Source organism: Rhinopithecus roxellana, chromosome 13 (assembly GCF_007565055.1).
Source record: "Rhinopithecus roxellana isolate Shanxi Qingling chromosome 13, ASM756505v1, whole genome shotgun sequence".
Taxonomy (NCBI): domain Eukaryota; kingdom Metazoa; phylum Chordata; class Mammalia; order Primates; family Cercopithecidae; genus Rhinopithecus; species Rhinopithecus roxellana.
Window position 1 is genome coordinate 79802905 of NC_044561.1, and position 22710 is coordinate 79825614.

General features: G+C 40.5%; 1 protein-coding gene across 3 annotated transcripts in view; it reads left to right on the forward strand.

Moving 5' to 3' along the window:
* The window catches only part of NAPB (NSF attachment protein beta), a 52225-nt gene that overhangs the window by 25990 nt on the left and 3525 nt on the right, over nucleotides 1-22710 (forward strand). Inside the window, exons 4-10 of one of the 3 annotated variants that reach the window (XM_030914242.1) lie at nucleotides 641-687; nucleotides 826-903; nucleotides 9918-9973; nucleotides 10155-10239; nucleotides 19129-19233; nucleotides 20542-20610; nucleotides 20982-21032. In XM_030914242.1, coding sequence (XP_030770102.1) covers nucleotides 641-687; nucleotides 826-903; nucleotides 9918-9973; nucleotides 10155-10239; nucleotides 19129-19233; nucleotides 20542-20610; nucleotides 20982-21032 — 491 coding nt within the window. Of the gene's footprint in view, nucleotides 1-562; nucleotides 688-825; nucleotides 904-9917; nucleotides 9974-10154; nucleotides 10240-19128; nucleotides 19234-20541; nucleotides 20611-20981; nucleotides 21033-22710 lie in introns of all 3 variants that reach the window. The other 2 variants (XM_030914241.1, XM_030914243.1) reach the window with 2 other exon arrangements.

Genomic DNA, 22710 nt, shown 5'->3' on the forward strand with positions numbered 1-22710 from the left:
GGAAAATTTTTTGGCTCACTTTTTAAGAAAATTAGTATAATTTATTAGCATTATTATTTATTAGATTTGTTTCTTCATTTTGTTAGTATGCTACAATTTAGCATCTTTGAACATTATACAGAATGTTGACTTTGCTTAAGGGTTGTTTGAATAGGCGTTTCAAAGTGCTTTTGCTTTTGGCTGCATGGAGAGTAGAATCTATTGAGGTGATCGTTCTTGTGATGTGATGCCATATTCCAAAATTAATATATATGCATGGTATTAATGAGGAATATGTTTGCATTCATATTTTAGCAGATATAATTTACCAGTGTTGGTGACAACCTCCATGATTTTATTTTTTTTATAATATAGTCTTTTGCCTGGATGGAGTCCTCACTTTAAGGTTAAGAGTAACTAAGACAATGTTACTCCAGCTACAGTTCCCTAAATTACACTGTAGCTGCTGGGAACAAAGCCATGCTGATGAATCTGGACTTGTGCATGATTTTTGTTTGCTTCTCACTAACTAACCTGCCCACCTCCACTCCAAAATTATACCTCATTAACGTTCTAATAACAGACAAGAAGACAGCCTCACCTGAACCCTCTTTGACTGAATGGATTTTTTCGTTGTTTTTCTTAAATGCCTACGCTTCAGAGGCTATCAACTGCTTAAATGCAGCCATCGACATTTACACAGACATGGTAAGACATTGCATTGCTTGAGTAGCTGTGGGGTGGAGTCTTGAGATGGCTTAGAGTGCTCTCTCTCTTTTTTATGTTCCCAAACTGGCATTCAGATAGGAAAACAGATGTGTGACTGTTTCTTATTTTTTCCCCTAGGGAAGGTTTACAATTGCAGCCAAGCACCACATTACTATTGCAGAGATCTATGAGACTGAACTTGTAGACATTGAGAAGGTAAGCAGTGGGCACACTTCCTCAGATGTGAAGTAGGCAGATAAGCTGACTCAAAGAACTCTCTTGTCCTCAGTTTGAGAGTGATCATAGGTGTAGAGCGATCATAGATGGCCTTGCCTGGAGACTTTTAGGGTCTAGCTGGCTAAAATAGTGGGCTGTTTTCCTGGAATTGGCATCTAAGACATGAGAGCTGGTTAAGATTTACAGAAATCACCTGTTTTTTCCACTCTCTGATTCACGTCAGAACGTTAGCATTGCCAAAAGAACCTTCGGCTGTATTGCTTAGTACTCTAAGGCCCAGTGAAGAAAGCGTAAGAGGTGACCTCTCTACACTCAGTCAGCATCACGGCTTTAAGTATCTGTATGCCAGTGACTCACAAATCTGACTGCAGCTCAGACCTCTCTCCAAATGCTAGATTCCTGTATCCACCTGCCTGCTGACCTCTCCACTTTGTCCAGCAGTCATCTCTAACCTGTCTGGGACTGGATTCCCGTCTTAGACGCCCTGTCCCCAACCCAGTGTTTCCCCCTAAACTACAGGCTTCCTTGCCTTTTCTCTTTCTCTACAACCTGTGAGCGGTTTTTGTGAGCAGTGTCCTTCCTGCTCCCAAGTCTCGGCACAACTCACTACCTTGTCTCCCAGCTCGCACTTGATCGCTGCAGGATCCTTCAAACCGGTCTCCTTGCTTCTGCTCCCCCTGCCTTGCCAACCCCACATCCCCTTGCCACAGAGTAGCCAGAGTGAACCTTCTAAGCATTGCATCATATTCTGTTTCTCCACTGCTCACAGCCTTTCATTAGCTCCCTTTCACTAAGAGGAATAACTGGAGCTGTGCAGAGCCTTCATGGCTCCACTGAATTGCTTCCTCCCAGCCCCATACTCCCCATGTACCTGTGTGGCCTGGCCTCTCCTCTTTTCTTTTACTCTCCTCCTCTTGCATACCCTGCACAGCCACCCTGGCCTCCTTGCTGTTCCACATACGTGCCAGATGAGCACTCCTGCCTCAGGACCTTTGTACCCTTGTTTTCCTCTGTCTGCAAAGCTCTTCCCCAGATGTCCATGTGGCTGACTCCTCACATCTTTCAAGTCCACTTGGCTAACTTCTCCATGCCCTTCCATTTTTGCTCATTTATTACCTTTTCCATGAGGCCTATTATGACCCCCTAGTTAATTTAGCCCCCCAGGAAGGCATAACAGATTCCCCACACACCTCACTTAACTTCTTGTATTGCTGAGCAGATACCACCTTACAACATGCCCTCTCATAGGCTTGCTCATCATTCTCATATTGGTTGTCTCCCTCCCTCTGCCAGAATAGGCACACATGTCAGCAGAGAGCTTTGTCTTCGCTTTACTGATGTGTCCCAAGAGCTCTGGGACCTAGTGGGGTCTAAATATTTACTAAATAAACAAATGCTATCCCTACCTCCACCATACCAAATGGAGTCTTCTTGGTCTGGGGAAAGATCTGCTAGGCAGTACTAAAATTGGACTGGCATTGTTAACATTCACTCTTTTGACTGGGTGACCTTCACCTGTTATTCAGCACAAAATTTGATCATATTTGTTACAATTTATTATTTGACGTCTTTTTTTTTTTTTTTTTTTTTTTTTTTTTTTTTTTTGAGACGGAGTCTTGCTCTGCCGCCCAGGCTGGAGTGCAGTGGCCGGATCTCAGCTCACTGCAAGCTCCGCCTCCCGGGTTCACGCCATTCTTCTGTCTCAGCCTCCGGAGTAGCTGGGACTACAGGCGCCCGCCTCGTCGCCCGGCTAGTTTTTTGTATTTTCTATTAGAGACAGGGTTTCATCGTATTAGCCAGGATGGTCTCGATCTCCTGACCTCGTGATCCGCCCGTCTCAGCCTCCCAAAGTGCTGGGATTACAGGCTTGAGCCATCGCGCCCGGCCTTTTTTTTTTCATAATTGCCATACTTTTCTGAGGATACTCCCTGATCTTGATCAAGTCAGGGCCACCCTGTGCATTGACATGTGCATGTGAACCTTCTTTCTGGAAGGTTATCTGTGGATCCTGGAGGAAGGTGATGGAGCTGGACCTGAACCTCCTTTGTTCCGTGGTGTGGAATCGATGATGGAACGGGAGGGAGATGGGTCTGGTGTGGCTGGGGTATTTATTTGGTCAGGGTGTCTGCGATGGCCACAGTATCTTTATTTAGGTTTGAGTGAGTCTTGCGGGGATGAGCACTGTGCACAGAGCATCTTTGCCAGCAGAGGCTCCTGTTCCAGCTTCCTCTTTCACAGTGGTGAGAAGGGCACTCTGGGGCAGGAGCCTGCAGTGCTTTGTCATTTCTGCTGCCCAGGCATGGTCTCCAACACATGGGTCTCCATAAACTTGAGAGCAGATAAAATGAAATGTGACATACTCTTTTTTCCTCTTGAAAAAAATAAAAAAATAAAAAGGCCAGGTACAGTGTGATGCCTATAATCCTACCACTTTGAGAGGCCAAGGCAGGAGGACCTCTTGAGCCTAGGAGTTCAAGACCAGCCTCGGCAACATGAGAAATCCTCGTTTTTACTAAAAATACAAAAAAAAAAACTAGCCAGGAATGGGGGTGCGTGCCTGTAGTCCCAGCTACTTGGGAGGCTGAGGTTGGAGGATCTCTTAAGCCCAGGAGGTGGAGGTTGCAGTGAGCCAAGATGGCACTGCTGCACTCCAGCCTGGGCAGCAGAGTGAGACTCCATCTCAAAAAAAAAAAAAAAAAAAAAAACCAACAAAAGCAATTTAAGAATATTACTGAACACACTTGCACACACATACACACACACATACACACACACATACATGCACGTGCAGGCACAGATTGTTAGGGTCCCTAATGTTTAAGCTTCTGAGTTGTTTAGAAACGTCATTACCTGGCCAGGCATGGTAGTTCACACCTGTAATCCCAGTATTTTGGTAGGCCAAGGTGGGAGGATCGCTTGAGCCCAGGAGTTGAGCAACATAGTGAGACTTCCTCTTAAAAAATAATAAAAGGAAGTATTATTACCTTCTCTTCCCTGGTTGTACTCACCAGATTGTGGTTGGTGGATTGTGAAATTCATGTTTGAAAAATCAGTTACACCCAAGGTACCTTATATCTGCCTTGTTACAGATCACTGTCTTCTCATTTAGCGCTCCTACCCAATGTCCCTTCTCTGATTTTAGATCATTCACAGATTTTAGTTAGTGGACAGTGAAGTGTGTAGTTTCATAGCTTCATATTACCTCTTTTTTTGAGATAGAGTATATTAGTAGCTGATAAGTCAAGCAGATGTAACATACCTAATACAAATAAAAATCTTGTGAAACCTTAAAAATATGTATAACATGTTTTAGGGTTTTCTAGAATTTTTTAACAAGTTCAGGGCTGCATGTGAAGATTCGTTATACAGGTAAACTTGTGTCATGGGGGTTTGTTGTACAGATTATTTCATCAGGTATTTTGCCCAGTGCCCAGTAGTTAACCTTTTCTGTTCCTTTCCCTCCTCCCACCCTCCACCCTCAAGTAGACCCCAGTCTGGCTGTTGTTTCCAGTGTCTGTGTTCATGTGTTCTCATCATTGAGCTCCCACTTATAATTAAGAACATGCAGTGTTTGGTTTTCTGTTCTTACATTAACTTGCTGAGGATAATAACGTCCAGATCCATCTGCGTTTTTGCATAAGACATGATCTTGTTCTTTTTTATGGCTTCATAGTATTCTGTGGTGTATATATACCACATTTTCTTTATTCAGTCCACCATTGATGGGCTTTTTTTAGGTTGATTCCTTATCTTTGCTGTTGCGAATAGTGCTGCAGTGAACTTTTCATGTGCCTGTGTCTTTATGGTAGAATCGTTTATATTACTGTGGCTGTATACCCAGTAATGGGGTTGCTGGGTTGAATGGTAGTTCTGCTTTCAACTCTCTTAGGAATCATCATATGCTTTCCACAATGGTTGAACTAATTTACACTCTCACCAACAGTGTATAAGTGTCTCCACAACCCCACCAGCATTCGTTGTTTTTTGACTTTTAATAATAGCCATTCTGACTGGTGTGAGATGGTGTCTCATTGTACTTTTGATTTGAATTTCTCTAATGATGAATGATATTGATCTTTAAAAAATGCTTGTTGGCTGCATATATGTCTTTTGAAAAGTATCTCTTCATGTCGTTTGCCCACTTTTTAATGGAGTTGTTTTTCTCTTGCAAATTTGTTTAAGTTCCTTATAGATGCTGGATATTAGATCTTTGTCAGATGCATAGTTTGCAAGTATTTCCTTCCATCCTGTAGGTTGTCTGTTTACTTTGTTGATAGTTTCTTTTTCTGTGCAGAAGCTCTTAAGTTTCATATGTCAATTTTTGCTTTTGTTCCAATTGCTTTTGGTGTCTTTGTCATGAAATGTTTGCCTGTTCCAATATCCACGAAGGTATTGCCTAGGTTGTCTTCCAGGATTTTTATGGATTTGGGTTTTACATTTAAGTCTTTAATCCATCTTGAGTTTATTTTTATATATGGTATAAGGGAGGGGCCCAGCTTCAATCTTCTGCATGTGGCTAGCCAGTTACCCCAGCGGCATTTATTGAATAAGGAGTCTTTTCTCCATTGCTTGTTTTTGTTAGCTTTGTTGAAGATGAGATAGCTGTAGGTGTGTGGCCTTATTTCTGGGCTTTCTATGCTGTTCCATTGGTCTGTGTGTCTGTTTGTGTACCAGTACCATGTTGCTTTGGTTACTGTAGCCCTGTAGTGTAGTTTGAAGTGGGGTAACATGATGTCTCTAGCTTTGTTCTTTTTGCTTAGGATTGCCTTGACTATTCAGGCTATTTTTTGATTCCATATGCGATTTTGATTCCAGCTTTAAAATAGGGTTGTCTAGTTCTGTGAAGAATGTCGTTGGTAGTTTGACAGGAATAGCATTGAATCTAAATTGCTTTGGGTGGTATGGCCATTTTAGTGATACTGATTCTTCCTATCCATGAACATGGGATGTTTTTCCGTTTCCTTGTGTCTCCTTTGATTTCTTTGAGCAGTGTTTTGTAATTCTCATTGTAGAGATCTTTCATCCTCCTGCATTGCTTCTTTTACTTCATGAAGTAAAACACTGAACCACGTAATAAATGGGTCCTTTTTAGATGGTTTTTAAAAATGATCTACAGGAAATACAATTCAATTCTATTTTCATCCTCTGGAGAGCCTTATTTAATACTGTTTGTTACAGTATAGAATAGGTGTATATGGCAGATTTATGTTAGGTCTTCTCTAGGGGCATTTGTTCTAAAAAGAATTGATCCCATTTCAAAGCTACTTAAGGGTATTTCACCTACACAGTGGACTCTTAAGCCTGAAAATTGCATTTGCTTTATGGCGTCATTGATGCAGTCATAAGGACCTTGTTTCTCATTCCAGAATTCCATGTATTGTGACACTCATCTAGGTGCCCCAAGCAGAAATGTTGTGACCTCCTTGGCCCTCTACTTAAATAACAGGAGAACCAGCTGGTCTTAAATTTCTGGATTTATTGTTACGTGTGCTGTTGTTATTGGTGGCTGTGTTCTGCTTTTGACATTTATTATAGTCCTTGGGATTGTCAGATATCTAGGTAGGCTGATTTCTGGTGTGTAAGGATCTGATTGTATCTGATAAATTTCACTACATGCTAAAATTCCAAACTAGATGTGAACATTTAGAGATAGCCTGTGGCCAGTCTCTTCTCTGAAACTTCTCTGTTAAACCAGTGAATTGTGCTTTTTTTTCAAGTACAATCTGTCACAACTAGGGAAAACCATGGAATTTAACGATTGGTTTAATTAGCATTATTAAAAACCAACTTGAAATTTTTTCTTTCGCTGTGATAAACGTAACTGTAGTTTACATCTCTAAAATTCTAATGAGCCAGTGCCATTATTGGTAAAGTGTTAAGTTACACCAAATTGTCAACATCTAGCCTTTTCTTTTTTAACCTCCAAAGCAGCAGTTACATATGGTTTAACCCAACCCTATTTATTCATTGAGTTCTGGTGCTGTAAGAATTAGGAAGATATGTAGTTATACTCTATCTGTCCTGAAAAAGAGGTTATATAATCCAGTATTCTTCACAGACAAATTTGGTCAGGTTTATCATGATTTGACCAGTTTATTTTGATGGGAAATGGTGCTAAACACTTTAGAGAATGAGGCCAGTTGAAAGGAGGTTATTGATCATAAATTCGCTGAAAACCTTTTATTTCCTGAGTATTTCACATAATCATGATACTGGCAATAGTTTAATAGGCAGCTTTCATTTGTGATGCACTTTGCCTTCATTCACTTAGCATCTGTTACTGAGCACCCACTTTGTAAACAGGCATCATGCTAGGCTCAGGGCTGTGATGGTGAGCCAAACGGTCATGGCCCTGCCCTCACAGAGCCCACATTTTAGTAGGAGGAGATGTACCTTCATCAGGTAGTCCCATTTGTGTGTACATAACAGCTTTGACAGGTGTTCCAAAGAAGTATTTTCTTCCAGACTATTTCTGTATGTTACTAAGTATTTGCAAAAAGAGGACCATAGTATACCTATTCTTTTATAGCTGCATTTTTAAATTCAGTATTCTGTGAAGGCCAGGCATGATGGTCCATGCCTGTAATCTCAGCATTTGGGAGGCCAAGATGGGAGGATTGCTTGAGTCCCGGAGTTTGAGACCAGCCTGGGCAACATGAAAAGACCTCATTTGTATGAAAAATTAAAAAATTAGCTAGGCATTGTGGCACATGCCTGTAGTCTCAGTTACTCGGAAGGCTGAGGTGGGAGGATCGCTTGAGCCCAGGAGGTTGAGGCTACAGTGAGCTGTATTCATGCCACTCCAGCCTGTCCAACCTGGACAACAGAATGAGACCCTGTCTCAAAAAAAAAAAAAAAAACTTTTCAAGTATCCCATTATATGTAACCACTTAATTTTTTTTCAGCTTTTCTTCTACTGTAAATAATGTTCAAAATATGTGTTTTGGGGGAACATATTAGGTTATGCTAAATGACTGAAATCATGGACCCAAAATGTAATCATATAAACACAGTATAAGTGTCTGTTTTTCACAAAACTGTTCAATGTGAATGTTTGAGGCAGGGTTCCTCTGTAGTCCTGAGAGGCTGATACCGGCTCTGCCACTTCTAGCTTATGGCCTTCTGGTAGCTCAGTTTCTGCTCTTGGTCATCACCACCACCATCTGCAGGGAGTTGGGGACCTGGGGCTTGATGGGCCAGGTCTAAGTACTTTTCTAACTTTAACATAGTTCCATGGCCTGTTTTATTTGTTTTCTTGTCCCTGAGGCTCTCTTCTAACTCACTAGGAGCTGCCTTGAAGCCACTGAACTAATGGGCTTGGGCAGAAAGGCAGCACCTTTACTCAGATTTTCAAAGACTGCTAGCTCCCTCATTTGCATTTACTGGGAAACCTTTGTAATTCAAGCAGCCTGCAAACCCACCACCTGCTTCTGTATGTTTGCATACTAAAAATGATTTTTATAGTTTTTAATTCTTGAGAGAAAAAAGCATTTGCTACGTGTAAAAATTATATGAAATTAGAAATTTCATTGTTCATAAATACAGTTTTATTGGAACACAACCACACTTATTCATTTATATCTTGTCTATGACTGCTTTTATGCTACCACAAGAGAGCTGAGTAGTTGTGGCAAAGATGGACAAAACCTAAAATATTTCTTGTCTGATCCTGTTAGAGAAAAACTTGGCTAGAGCCCTGGTTTAAAGAACTGCTTATACTTACCTCTCGTTATCTGGGGTATAGAAGGTTTTTTCAATCTTATGAGGGCCTCATTTCTAAGATTGTCTATAACTGTCTGCAAACCAGCTGATTCTTTGCAGAGTTCAGCTCTCACAAAACTGTGCTAACAGCAGCACACACTATCTCCTGGCTTTTCTCAGCCATTTTGCTTAGTTTTGGACTCTGGTAGACACCTATTTTTTTGTTTGTTTTGAGACAGAATTTCACTCTTGTTGCCCAGGCTGGAGTGCAATGTTGCGATCTCAGCTCACTGCAACCTCTGCCTCCCAGGTTCAAGCAGTTCTCCTGTCTCAGCCTCCCAAGTAGCTGGGATTACAGGTGCTTGCACCATGCCCAGCTAATTTTTGTATTTTTTTAGTAGAGATAGGGTTTCACCATGTTGGCCAGGCTGGTCCTGAACTCCTGACCTCAGGTATTCCACCTGCCTTGGCCTCCAAAAGTGCTGGGATTATAGGCATGAGCCACCGTACCCGGCTGACACCAATTCTTTTTCCTGAGTTGTCACGTGCTTGATTTCACTTTCATCACAGCATGACAGGGACTTCTAGCTTTCTGGCTTGTGATCTCTGTTTCCTCTCCACTTGATGCCATATATTTTTAGATTGACAGCAACATCCTTATTCTAGGTGACACTTAAGGTATTAGTGGGTGTAGTCTGTGCTGCAAGTCATAGACCTAAAGTGTAATTAGGGCTTCATACCTCTCTAACAATCCAGTGTGGCTGCTAAGGGTTTGACAGTGGTAGAGACACTGGGGTTGGAGGTACATTGTGTCCTTTGTAGTTATTTAGGAATCTGCCTGACAGTTACTGCCATTTTGGGTGTCTAGCTTACGGTGTCACTCTGGACTTGGTCATAGCCATCCTAGCTCATGGGAAGTGGAAGGCCTGGAGAAGGATGCAAAGTGAGATATATGGCCCAAGCCTGGGAGTGGCCCCCAGCATGTCTGTTTACATTCCACTGGAAAGAACTAGTCACAGGCTAGTTCTCTATAGAGGAAGCTATAGAGGAAGCTGAGGAAGTGGTGTAGCTGGGCATATGCCGTGTGGGGAGGGAGAAACAGATTTTGATGGTCAGCAAGCATTCTGCTTCCAGAGGTGCATGCTTTCTTGTATTTCATAAAGAAATAGGCCGAGTTGTGAAAAGTTTGCTGGTAGAGTAGGTTTGTTTATAAAAAAATACCTATGCAAATGTGGCTTTAAAATGCAACTCTCCAAATAAATTGTGTGTGAATAAAATATGTATGTTTTCAGGCTATTGCACATTATGAACAATCTGCTGATTATTACAAAGGAGAAGAATCCAATAGGCAAGTATTACTTTTCTTAATATAATTTAAAGGGTTTTATTATGTGTGATTAAAAAAATACTTCTTTTTATACTCTGTGAGTGTATTTAACTATACCAAATGAAGATGTACTAAGGCCCAGTGCACATCTTTTATTTTTCCATTGGCTTGTTATTCATTCTGCTTTGCTTCTTGATTTCAGCTCAGCAAACAAGTGTCTGCTGAAGGTGGCAGCATATGCTGCCCAGCTTGAGCAATACCAGAAAGCCATTGAGATCTATGAGCAGGTGAGGATACTGTTGTTTCCTTGGAGAGAAGTTTTCTGAATCATTTTTTAAAATTAAACGTTTTATTTTTCTTTTTATGGAGATATAATCCATACATCATGTGATGAGTACAGTTCATTGGTTTTTAGTCTATTCACAGAGTTGTATAACTATCACCACTACTTAATTCCAGAACATTTTCATCATCCCAAAAAGAAGCCCAGCAGTCCATTCTCACCTCCCAGTCCCTGGAAGACACAATCTACTCTCTGTCTATATGGATTTGTCTATTCTGAACCTTGAAGATAAATGAAATCACATACTATGTGGCCTCTTGTGACTGCCCTCTTTCACTTAGCATATTGTTTTCAGGGTTCAACCATGTCATAGCAAATGTCAGTATGTCATTGTTTTTCGTGGCTAATACCTCATGGTTCATTTATCAATTTATAGATGTTAGGGGTTTTTCCACTTTGGGTCTATTATCAATAATGCTGCTGTGAACATTTGTGTTAAAGTTTTTGTGGTGGTGTTTTTAGTTCTCTTAGTTATATACCTGGGAATAGAATTGCAGTTGCTGGGCCATGTGGTAAGTACATGTATAACTTTTTGAGGAACTGCCAGGCTTTTTCACAGTGGCTACACCATTATACCTTCCCACTAGCAATGCACAGGGTTCCAGTTTCTCCACATCGTCACCAATACTTGTTTTTTTTTTTAAAAAATAATAGTCACCTTAATGAGTGTGAAATGTCTCATTCTGTTTTTGATTGTTATTTCTCTAATGACTAGTGATGTTGAGTATCTTTTTATTTGCTTATTGACCATTTGTATGTCTTTGGAGGAATGTCTATTCCAGTACTTTCTCTGGATTTAAATTTGGTTGTTTGTTTTTTGGTGGTGAGTTTTAGGTGTTCTTTATATATTCTGGATATTAATCCCCTATCAGATATGTGATTTGCAAGTATTTACTCTCATTCTGTGGGTTGTGTCTGGACTCTGTTATTAATGTCCTTTGATTCACTGATGTCTTTAATATTTTGGAAGTTTAGTTTGTCAGTTTTTTCTTTGTCTGGCTTTTGTTGTTATATAGAAGAAATCGTCACTGAATCTGTTATCATGAGGCTTTTCCCTTCTGTTTTGTTCTAAGAATTGTGTAGTTTTGGCTGTTAGGTTTAGATTATTTATCCATTTTGAGTTAATTTTTGTATGTAGTATGAGGTAAGGGTCCAGCTTTATTCTTTTATATGTGGATGTCCAGTTTTTCTAGCACCATTTGTTGAATAGAACTATCTTTTAACTATTGAATGGTATTATGACCCTTATTGAAAATTACTTCACCATATGAAATATGAGGGCTTACTTCTGGGCTCTCTATTCCATTGATCTATTTATCCATCTTTATGCCAGTATTACACTCTTTTTATTTCTGTAACTTTGCAGTAAGTTTTGAAGTCAATAAGTATGAGTCCTCCAACTTTTTGTTCTTTTTGAGAATTGTTTTGGCTATTCCAGATCCCTTGCATTTTCATCCGAATATTAGGATCAGCTTGTCAATCTCTGCAAAATAGCCAGCTTAGATTTTGATAGAGATTGTATGGAATGTGCATACCAATTTGAAGAGTGGTTTTAGGGTTTTCCAGAGACACAGAACCAATAAGAGGTATAGAGGTGTATGTGTGTGTGTTTGTGTGTGAGTGTGTATGTGTGTTTAGAGAGAGAAATTGTAGGCAATTGATTTGCTTGATTATATAGGCTGAAATCTGCAGTCTGAAGACCCAGGAGAGCCAGTGGTATAGCTCCAGTCCAAATCCAAAGGCCTCAGAACCAGGAGAGTTGATGGTGTAATTTCTAGTCTGAGTCCAAGTCTGAAGCAGGAGAATACCAGTGTCCTGGCTCTAAGACAGGCGTTGAGAATAAATTCTTCCTTTTAACCTTTTATTTTATTCAGATTTTCAGTAGATTGGATGAGGCCCACCCACAATGGGGAGGGTAATCTGCTTACTCATCCTACTGATTCAAATGTTAATCTCATTCAGAAACACCCCACAGACACACTCAGAATAACACCAAATATCTGGGCACCCTGTAGCCCACTCAAGTTGACACATAAAATCAGTCATCACAGAGAGTATTGCCATCTTAAAATCAGTCATCACAGAGAGTATTGCCATCTTAACAATACTAAGTCTGAGTCTATGAATACAGAGTTCATTTTATATTTATTTGGATCTTCTTTCATTTTGCTCAACAGTGTTTTGTAGTTTTTGGTGTGCAAGTTTTGTACTTCTTGGGTGAAACATACTCCAAAGTATTTTATTTTTTCTGATGCTACTATAAATTGAATTATTTTCTTAATTTTCTTTTAAGATTGTGAATTGCTAGTGTGTAGAAATACTGTTGAATTTTGTATATCAATTTTTTGTCCTGTAACCATGCCAAACTTGTTTATTAGCTCTAATAGTTTTTTTTGTGTGGATTCCTTAGGTTTTCTATATCCAAAATCATGATATCTGCAAATAACAATAGTTTTACTTCTTCCTCTGCAATCTGAATGTGTTTTACTTTATTTTGTCGGTTGTCCTGGCTAGAATCTCCAGTGCAGTGTTGAATAGAAGTGACGAGAGCAGACATCCTTGTCTTGTTCCTGATCTTGTAAGGAAAACTTCCAGTCTTTCATATTAAGTATGATATTGGTAGTGGGGTTTTGGTAAATGCCTTTATCAGTTTGAGGCAGTTCCCCTCTCTTCCTAGTTTGTTGAGTGTTTTTATAATCAAAGGGTATTAGATTTTGTCAGACGTTTTCCTGTGTCTGTTGAGATAAACATATGGTTTGTGTCCTTTATTTGTCAGACTTTTTTCTGTATCTGTTGAGATAAGTGTATGGTTTTTGTCCTAATCAGCTTAATGTTGTATATTACATTGATTGATTTTCATATGTTGAACCAACCTTACATTCCTGAAGTAAATTCTACTTGGTCATTGCAAACTTTGAGGGGTTTCCCAAGAACACCTCAAGTTTATTAATAATTTGTTAGATGAACTTACAGAACCCACCGAAAGCTGTTATACTCACAGTTATGGTTTATTACAGCAAACGGGTACAGATTAAACTCAGTCAAAGGAGAGACTCATGCGGCAGGGTCCAGGAGACTTCCAGGAAGAACTTTCAGTTGTCCTCTCTCAGTGGAGTTATGTAAACAGCACTTACTTCCCCCAACAGTAATGAGTGAAAATAAGCGTAGACTACTGCCAATCAAGGAAGCTCCCCTGAACCCTGTGTTTTGAGTTTTTACTGGGGCCCAGTGATAGATGTTGACCACCCTTATGGCTGACTTTACTTTTTGTAAGTGCCAGAATTGGTTTGCTAACATTTTGTTGAGGATTTTATGTCTATATTCATAAAGGATATTGATCATTAGTTTTCTTGTGGTGTCTGTGTCTGGTTTTGGAATCAAGGTAGTTCTGGCCTCAGAATGCATTAGGCTGTCTTCTTCCTCTTCTGTTTTATGGAAGAGTTTGTAAAGGATTGGTGTCAATTCCTCTTTAAATGTTTGGTAGAATTCAATTATTTCTCTTTTTTGTTTTTATTTTCACTGATTTCTGTTTTTATTGTTATTTCCTCCATTTTGTTTTCTTTGGATTTGTTTTGCTCTTTTTCTGGGTACTTCACATGGAAGTTTAGCTTGCTGATTTTTATCTTTGTTGTATATGCATTTTTAGTGTTATCAATTAGCTTTTCACAGGTTTGGCTACTTCCCAATTTTATTATATCATTGTACTTTTATTTTTATTCAATTAGTTGGATTTATTGATTTCCCTTGAGACTTCAGTGACCCATGGATTATTTAGTAGTGTTTTATTTAATTTCCAAGTGTTTGGCAGAGATTTTTCTGTAATCTTTCTGTTGCTGACTTCTTGTTTTTAATTCCATTGTAGTTAGATAACATACTTTTGCATGATTTCAATTCTTACAAATTTGTTTTGTTTTATGGCCTAGAATATGGTCTGTCTTGGCATATGTTTTATGATTATGCTGTTATTGGGTGATGTTTATAAATGTTGATTAGCTCCTGTTGGATGATGGCATTATTAAGTTCTTTAATATACTTGCTAATCTATCTATCTGTCTTTGTCTGTCTCTCTCTCTTTCTTTCTCTTTCTCTCTCTCTCTGTCCTCTCTCTCTCTCTCTCTTTTTTTTTTTTTTTTGAGACAGAGTCTTGCTCTGTCACCCAGACTGGAGTGCAGTGACTTGATCTCAGCTCACTGCAACTCTCCACCTCCCAGGTTCAAACGATTTTCGTGCCTCAGCCTCCCAGGTAGCTGGGATTACAGGTGTGTGCCTTCACATCCAGCTAATTTTTCTATTTTTTAGTAGAGACAGGGTATTGCCATGTTGGCTAGGCTGGTCTCGAATTCCTGGCCTCAAATGATCTGCCTGCCTTGTCCTCCCAAAGTGTCAGGATTGTAGGTGTGAGCCACCATGCTTGGCCTTTGATTTTCTTTCTAATTCTGTCCATTGTTGAGAGTTGGGTGTTAAAATCTCCAACTGTAGTTGTGGAGTTGTCTGACTCTTCTTTCATTGTGTCAGTCTTTGCTTCACATACTTTGCACCTCTGGATTGCTATTCTTGCTGGAGTGACCCTTTTATCATTACATAATGTCCTTCTCTGTCTCTGGTAATTTTCTTGGCTCAAGTCTGCTTTATCCACTTTATAGCCCTGCCTATTTTCTTTTGATTAATGTTTATATGATACGTTTGTCCATTCTTTTTCTTTCAGCCTGTCTATATCACTTAACTGAAGTGAGTTTCTTGTAGTTGGATCCTGGTTTTTTTTGAGACAGAGTCTTGCTCTGTCTCCTACGCTGGACTGCAGTGGCGTGATTTCGACTCACTGCAACCTCTGCCTCCTGAGTTCAAGTAATTCTCCTGCCTCAGCGTCCCAAGTAGCTGAGATTATAGGTGCATGCCAGCATGCCCGGCTAATGTTTGTGTTTTTGGTAGAGATGGGATTTCATCATGTTGGCCAGGCTGGTTTCATACTCCTGACCTCGGTGATCCACCTGCCTTGGCCTCCCAAAGTGCTGGGATTACGGGCATGATTCACCACAGCCAGTCTGGATCCTGTTTTTTAATCCACTGTGCCAATCTTTGTTTTTCAAGTGGTGTATTTAGATCATTCACATTTAATGCAGTTATTTATATGTTAGGGCTTAATTCTGCTTTCTGCCATTTAAGTTTTTGCTTTCTATCCTTTGCTTTTTGTTTCTCTTTTTCCAACATTTTTTATGGGTTGCATTGCTTTTTTCTTTTCTTTTCTTCTTTCTTTTTCTTTCTTTTCTTTCTTTCTTTCGAGACTGGGTTTCACTCTATCACCCAGGCTGGAGGGAAATGGTGCAACCTTGACTCACTGCAGCCTCCACCTCCCAACCTCAAGCAGTCCTCCCGCCTTAGCCTCCAGAATAGCTGGGACTACAGGCATGCACCACCACACCTAGCTATTTTTTATAGCAATGGGGTTTTGCCATGTTGCCCAGGCTGGTCTTGAACTCCTGAGCTCAAGTCATCTGCCCACCTTGGCCTCCCAAAGTGCTAGGATTATAGCCATGAGCCACGACACCCAGGCTACTTGATTTTCTAGTGTTTCTAAGTACAGTTATTCCTCAGTGTCTGCAGGGGATTAGTTCCAAGACCTCTCTCATATATCAAACTCTGTGCATAGTCAAGTTCCACAGTTGGCCCTGTGGAACTCACATATAAAAACGTCGGCCTTCCATTTACGTGAGTGTTGAATTCCTAAGACTACTGTATGTTCAATCCACATTTGGTTGAAAAAAATCCGTGTATAAGTGGATTCACACAGTTGAAACCCGTATTGTTGAAGAATCAATGGTATATATCTTTGTGTAGCTTTTGTGGTTAAATGCTCTAGGTTGGTGTCATCATTTTATCAGTTCTGGTGAAATACAGAAATCTTTCCTCCCTTTCTGTTCTTTTACTCCCCCTATTCAATATACAGTTGTATACAGTTGTCTTTTTTTTTTTTTTTTTTTTTGAGACGGAGTCTCGCTCTGTCGCCCAGGCTGGAGTGCAGTGGCCGGATCTCAGCTCACTGCAAGCTCTGCCTCCTGGGTTTACGCCATTCTCCTGCCTCAGCCTCCCGAGTAGCTGGGGCTACAGGCGCCCACCACCTCGCCCGGCTAGTTTTTTTTTTTTTTTTGTATTTTTTAGTAGAGACGGGTTTCACAGTGTTAGCCAGGATGGTCTCGATCTCCTGACCTCGTGATCCGCCCGTCTCGGCCTCCCAAAGTGCTGGGATTACAGGCTTGAGCCATCGCGCCTGGCCTATAATACAGTTGTCTTAATGTTTCCTCTGCATACATTTAGAACCACATGAGTCAATGTTAGAATTTTTGTTTCAGCCACCAAACATAATTTAGAAAACTCAAGAAAGAAAGCCTGTTATATTTACCCATATTTTTGCTTACCATGTTTTTTCTTCCTTCTGGATGTTCCAAGATTATTGTTTCCTTTCTATTTAGAGAACCTCCTTTTGTCATTTTTTTAGGGTAGGTCTGCTGACAACCAGATTTTCTTAGTTTTCCTCTATCTGGAAACATTTTAATTTCACCTTCATTTCTGAAACATAGTTTCCCCGGGAGTACAATTCTAAGTTGATTGCTCTTTTCCTTTAGTTTGAAAAATGTGCACTTCATGGCTTCCAAGGTTTTACAAACTTCTGACATCAAGTGATCCACCTACCTCAGCCTCCCAAAGTGCTGGGATTACAGGCATGAGCCACCGCGCCCAGTCGGCTTCCATTGTTTTTGATGAGAAGTCTGCTGTCATTCAGCGTGTTTTCCCCTATAAAAAAGGTGTTGTTCTCTGGGCACTTTCATAATTTTTTTTCTTTTAGTTTTCAGAAGTTTAATTATAATGTGGCTTGGACAGATATATGTAGTTTTAAGCTATCTGAGTTTCACTAAACTTACAGAATCTGTAGGTTTATGTTTCTTGTCAAATTTGAGAATCGTTTAGCAGTTATTTCTTCAAGTACTTTTTCAGCGTCCCTTTTTTTTTTTTTTTTTTTTTTTAAGACCGAGTCTTGCTCTGTCTCCCAGACGTGCCAGTGTAGTGGCACAATCTTGGCTCACTGCAACCTTTGCCTCCCATGTTCAATCATTTCTCTTGTCTCAGCCTCCCAAGTAGCTGGGACTACAGGTGCTCACCACCACACCTGGCTAATTTTTGTATTTTTAGTAGAGACAAGGTTTCGCCATGTTGACCAGGCTGCTCTTAAACTCCTGACCTCAAGTGGTTTACCTGCCTTGGCCTCCCAAAGTGCTGGGATTACAGGTATGAGCCACTGTGCCCAACCAGCCCTTTTCTCTTTCTCCTCCCCTTCTAGAACACAGATGCCACCAAAGTGAGACTGTTTTGTTATCCCATGGGTCCTTGATGTTCCGTTCTTTTTTGTCAGTTTGTCTTCTCTCTGTTGTTCCTGTTGTTGTCTTCCATTCACTGCTTCTTTCCTCTGTCCCTTTCATCCTGCTGTTGAGCCCACCCACTTTTTATGTGTTTTTTTTTTTTTTTCAGTTTTGAAATTTTTATTTGTTTTTACTTTATATCTTTTTTCCTGTGGCTTCCTTTTTCTTTGTGGATGCTTTCCATTTTTCCATTAGCTTCAGCTGTTGTTGTAATTGCTTGTTGAAGCATTTTTTATGAGGGCTCCTTTAAAATCTTTGTTGGATATTTTGGACATTTCCATCATCTGGAACCATCATCCATTAATGGTCTTTTTTCATTTAGCTTGAGATCTTCCTGTGTTTTTGGTATTACGAGTCATTTCTGATTGAAAACAGGGCATTTGCACATTAGGTTATGAGACTGGGTCTTGTTTAAACCATCTCTTTCAGTTGGCCTTCTTTGACATTCCTCTGGCTGGGGAAGTTGGGGATGTTACCTCATTACTGCCAGGTGGAGGTAGAAGTGTCAGCTCCCCACCAGGTCTCTGTTGACACCTGAGGGGCCTAGTCAGCCCTGGGCAGAAGTGGCATCCCCTCTCCTTATCTGTTTCTGCCAGCACAGTGCTGGTTTGTTCTTGGTATGGTGAGAGTCTTCACCTTCCACTAGACCTCTTCTGACAGCACATCAGCTGGAGAAAGAAGGGGAACCTCTTTCTTGCTGGGTAGTGGCAGGATGCAGGCTCCCAGTGTGGTCTGCACTGCCTTAGTGGCAGCGGGTTGGGTGAGGATGAAGCCTCAGCTCCCTATTTGGCCTTCTCTGAAGCTCCTAAGCAGAGGTATTGGGGTCCTTCTTACAGTCTTTCAAGAATGGACTTTAGGACGATGTAAATGGGGTTAGGGCGTCAGTTTTTCTGTGGTATTTGGCTAGAGTAGAGCAGTTATTGTCTAAGTGTTTTCTCTCTTACTGGGCTGCCCCTTTTCTATTCCTTTGGCCAGAGAAAGCAGTCTTTTGTCTCTTCTCTTTTGATCTGCGCATACGGGCATTTCTGGGTTGCTGGTTCCTGTTTCATGCCATGGATATAGGAAGGAAAGAGAAAACCCAGGGAACCCACCACCACGTTTTCCCTTGGGAAACATTTGTTTTTTAGAAAATGACCTGGGCTTTCAGTAGTGCTTTGTGGGAGGATTAGGGTAAAGGATGTTTACTCCATCTTATTGGAAGCAGAATTCTTCTAAGCTATTTTTAACTGGTTAAGACTTCATGTATTTAACGGTCTTGTCTAGTAAAATTTCTACTATATGGTATTGGGTTAAAATAATGTATTTCATAGCTAAACTAACATAAGATCAATAATTATTTTCTAAAGGACAACAGATGAGGATGACTTTGCCTGATATAAGAGGGTAAACCTTTTAAATTTAGTTCTGCGTTCTGTGCCTAGGTTGGGGCAAACACCATGGATAATCCTTTGTTGAAGTACAGTGCAAAGGATTACTTCTTCAAAGCTGCCCTCTGCCACTTCATAGTAGACGAGTTGAATGCCAAGGTAAGGAGTCCTTCAGCACTGATTGACTGATTTCATCCTTAAGAACACGTACACATTCTCTCTTGTTCTTGGAGTCGTTTCATTGCGATGTTAGTACCAAGAATAAACTGGGTACATTAAAAATAGTAGGTATTTTTCTGTGGTATGTGTCCCAGTTGTAATCTTTTAACAGCTGTCAAAGCTGTTCTCAAAAGTTACCTGATAGTTTATGGCCATACCACTCTGAACACAGCCAGTCTCGTCTGATCTCGGAAGCTAAGCAGTGTAGAGCCTGGTACTTGAATGGGGGGCCCTGCCTGGGAATACTTAGTGCTATAGGCTTAAATATATGTATATATTCACTGGTAGCCAGGTTTTTTTTGTTTTTTTTTTTTAGTAGTTTTGCTTTAAAGAAATTACGGGGCCGGGCGTGGTGACTCACGTCTGTAAACCCTGCATTTTGGGAGGCCAAGTGGGGTGGATTACCTGAGGTCAGGAGTTCGAGACCAGTCTGGCCAACATGGTGAAACCCTGTTTCTACTAAAAATACAAAAAAAATTAGCCAGGTGTGGTGACAGGTGTCTCTAAGAGCTACTTGAGAGGCTGAGGCAGGAGATTCACTTGAACCTGGGAGGCAGAGGTTGCAGTGAGCTGAGATTGTGCCTCTGCACTCCAGCCTGGGTGACAGAGTAAGACTCTGTCTCAAAAAAAAAAAAAAAAAAAAGAAAAGAAAAGAAAAGAAATAAGGAACTAAGGGGGAGGAGGAGACGATAAGAGTAGGATGATATCCATTTAAAAAACAACCAAAAAAACAGGCAAGCTCACAAACGGTGTTGGAGTGAGGACTGAGAAGCAGTTGGAAAGCACAGTGAGCACTGGGAGCCAAGAGGCAAAAAGGCAGGCAGCCTTGGTGTGGCCGGTGTCTGGAGTTGGAAGAGCAGAATTAAAGCCACTAAGAGAATGTTCTTTCTGTCAGCTTTGAGCAGGAAGCTAAATGTAATTTATTTGGAATCTGTACTGTATTAAGAGCTTCTCCATTTAATGGATGGCACAGATACCCGGTCTGTGAGTGTTTACGAATTCATTTTCATTTACACTGTCTTCTCGGCAGCAGCATAACTCAGAAGAAAATGGTTTAGAAATTATTCTTAATTGAAATGGAAAGTTCAGAATAGACAGATTTTCTATGTTGATTCTGCTGTTGAGTTTAACTGCATACTTCTTCAACACTTAATAGGATATAGGTAGATCTTATTTGAAGCTGGTAAAATGTCGAAAGCTTTGTTTGTTTAGTAAGTCTGAAATTGATGAGTGGTTTTTCTCTCTCAGCTTGCTCTTGAGAAATATGAGGAAATGTTTCCAGCGTTTACTGATTCAAGAGAATGTAAATTATTGAAAGTAAGTAATACTAGAACTTTGGAGAAAAATGCTTTTGTTCTGTCAGGTGACAACACCTAAGTGGGATTGGGTATGAAGTGAAGTTTTAATCTATAAAGTCTACTAACTGAGGGGCCCTGGTACTTTCCTGCTTTAGCATTATAGCTGTTCAAATGCAATTAAGGTCAGAAACATGTAGTTGTATTCTGAAATAGGCACCCCAGAAATGTTAGTACAAAAACTAGATCCCTAACTTGAATCTTGACTTGTATTTGAGTATTTCCTCAATTGTGTGCAATATTTGGCAACATTGGTATTATACTTAAAGTATATATTTAGAAATGGGACTTCATCTTACGGAACTATTTTTTAAAATATTTTTGTGCTACCAGAAACTCCTAGAAGCTCATGAAGAACAGAACAGTGAAGCTTACACTGAAGCAGTAAGTTATGCTTTTGGGACATGTTACATTATTTGAAGATTTAAGTTAAACCTCTGTTCCTTTTCATTATGTAAAATCTAAACATTTATTTGAACATGACTCCAGCATACCTTGAGTTGTATTTTCCAAAGGTCATCTTTTATATATCACACAAATTAAACAGTTCTATTAGCCATGCTGAGATTCAACTTATATTCAAAAGTAATTTAGCTGTAAGACTAGTTCAGGAGCAAATATTCCATTTATATTCTTATAATTTGCTCTTTTAATTTTTTCTTTTGAAAATAATCTGGCCCATAAATAAGTGTAAAGTAATATTAGTTAAGGCCAGGCACGGCATCTCAGACCTGTAATCCTAGCACTTTGGGATGCCAAGACAGGCAGATCATGAGTCAAGAAATCGAGACCATCCTGGCCAACATGGTGAAACCCCATCTCTACCAAAAATACAAAAATTAGCCAGGCGTGCTGGCACGTGCTTGTAGTCCCAGCTACTCAGGAGGCTGAGGCAGGAGAGTCACTTGAACCTGGGAGGCGGAGGTTGCAGTGAGCTGAGATTGCGCCACTGCACTCCAGCCTGGTGACAGAGTGAGACTCTGTCTCAAAAAAAAAAAAAAAAATACATTAAATATAATTTAAAATATAAAACTAAGTAGTGAGAATTTGCTACATTCGTGGCATGAAATAAATGGAAGGTGGCCAGGCATGGTAGCTCACATCTATAATCCTAGCACTTTGGGAGGCCGAGGCAAGTGGATCACCTGAGATCAGGAGTTTGAGACCAGCCTGGCCAACATGGTGAAACCCCATCTCTATTAAAAATACAAAAATTAGGCCGGGCGCGGTGGCTCAAGCCTGTAATCCCAGCACTTTGGGAGGCCGAGACGGGCGGATCACGAGGTCAGGAGATCGAGACCATCCTGGCTAATATGGTGAAACCCCGTCTCTACTAAAAAAATACAAAAAACTAGCCAGGCGAGGTGGTGGGCGCCTGTAGTCCCAGCTACTCGGGAGGCTGAGGCAGGAGAATGGCGTGAACCCGGGAGGTGGAGCTTGCAGTGAGCTGAGATCTGGCCACTGCACTCCAGAGCGAGACTCCGTCTCAAAAAAAAAAAAAAAACAAAAAACAAAAATTAGCTAGGCATGGTAGAGTGTGCCTGTAATCCTAGCTACTTAGGAGGCTGAGGCAGGAGCCTCAGAACCTAGTGGGTGGAGGTTGCGGTGAGTCAAGATCACGCCATTGCATTCCAACCTGGGCAACAAGAGTGAAACTCCATCTCAAAAATAAATAAATAAGTAAAAAATAAAAATACATATATTTTTTAAATGGGCATTTTTTCCTTTATACTTTTTGTTTTTCCATCTTTTGCCATGTCATGTTTAGAATCAAGCAAAAATAATTTTTTAAATATATTTTGAAACAGAGCCTCACTCTGTCACTCAGGCTGGAGTGCAGTGATGTGATCATGGCTCACTGCAGCCTCAGCCTCCTGGATTCAGGTGATCCTCCCACCTCAGACTCCTGAGTAGCTGGGACTATAGGTACACACCACCACACCCAGCTAATTTGTGTGTGTGTGTGTGTGTGTGTGTGTGTGTGTGTGTATTTTGTTGAGACAAGTTTTCGCCATGTTGCCTAGGCTGGTCTCTTAGCTCCTAGGCGTAAGCTGTCCACATG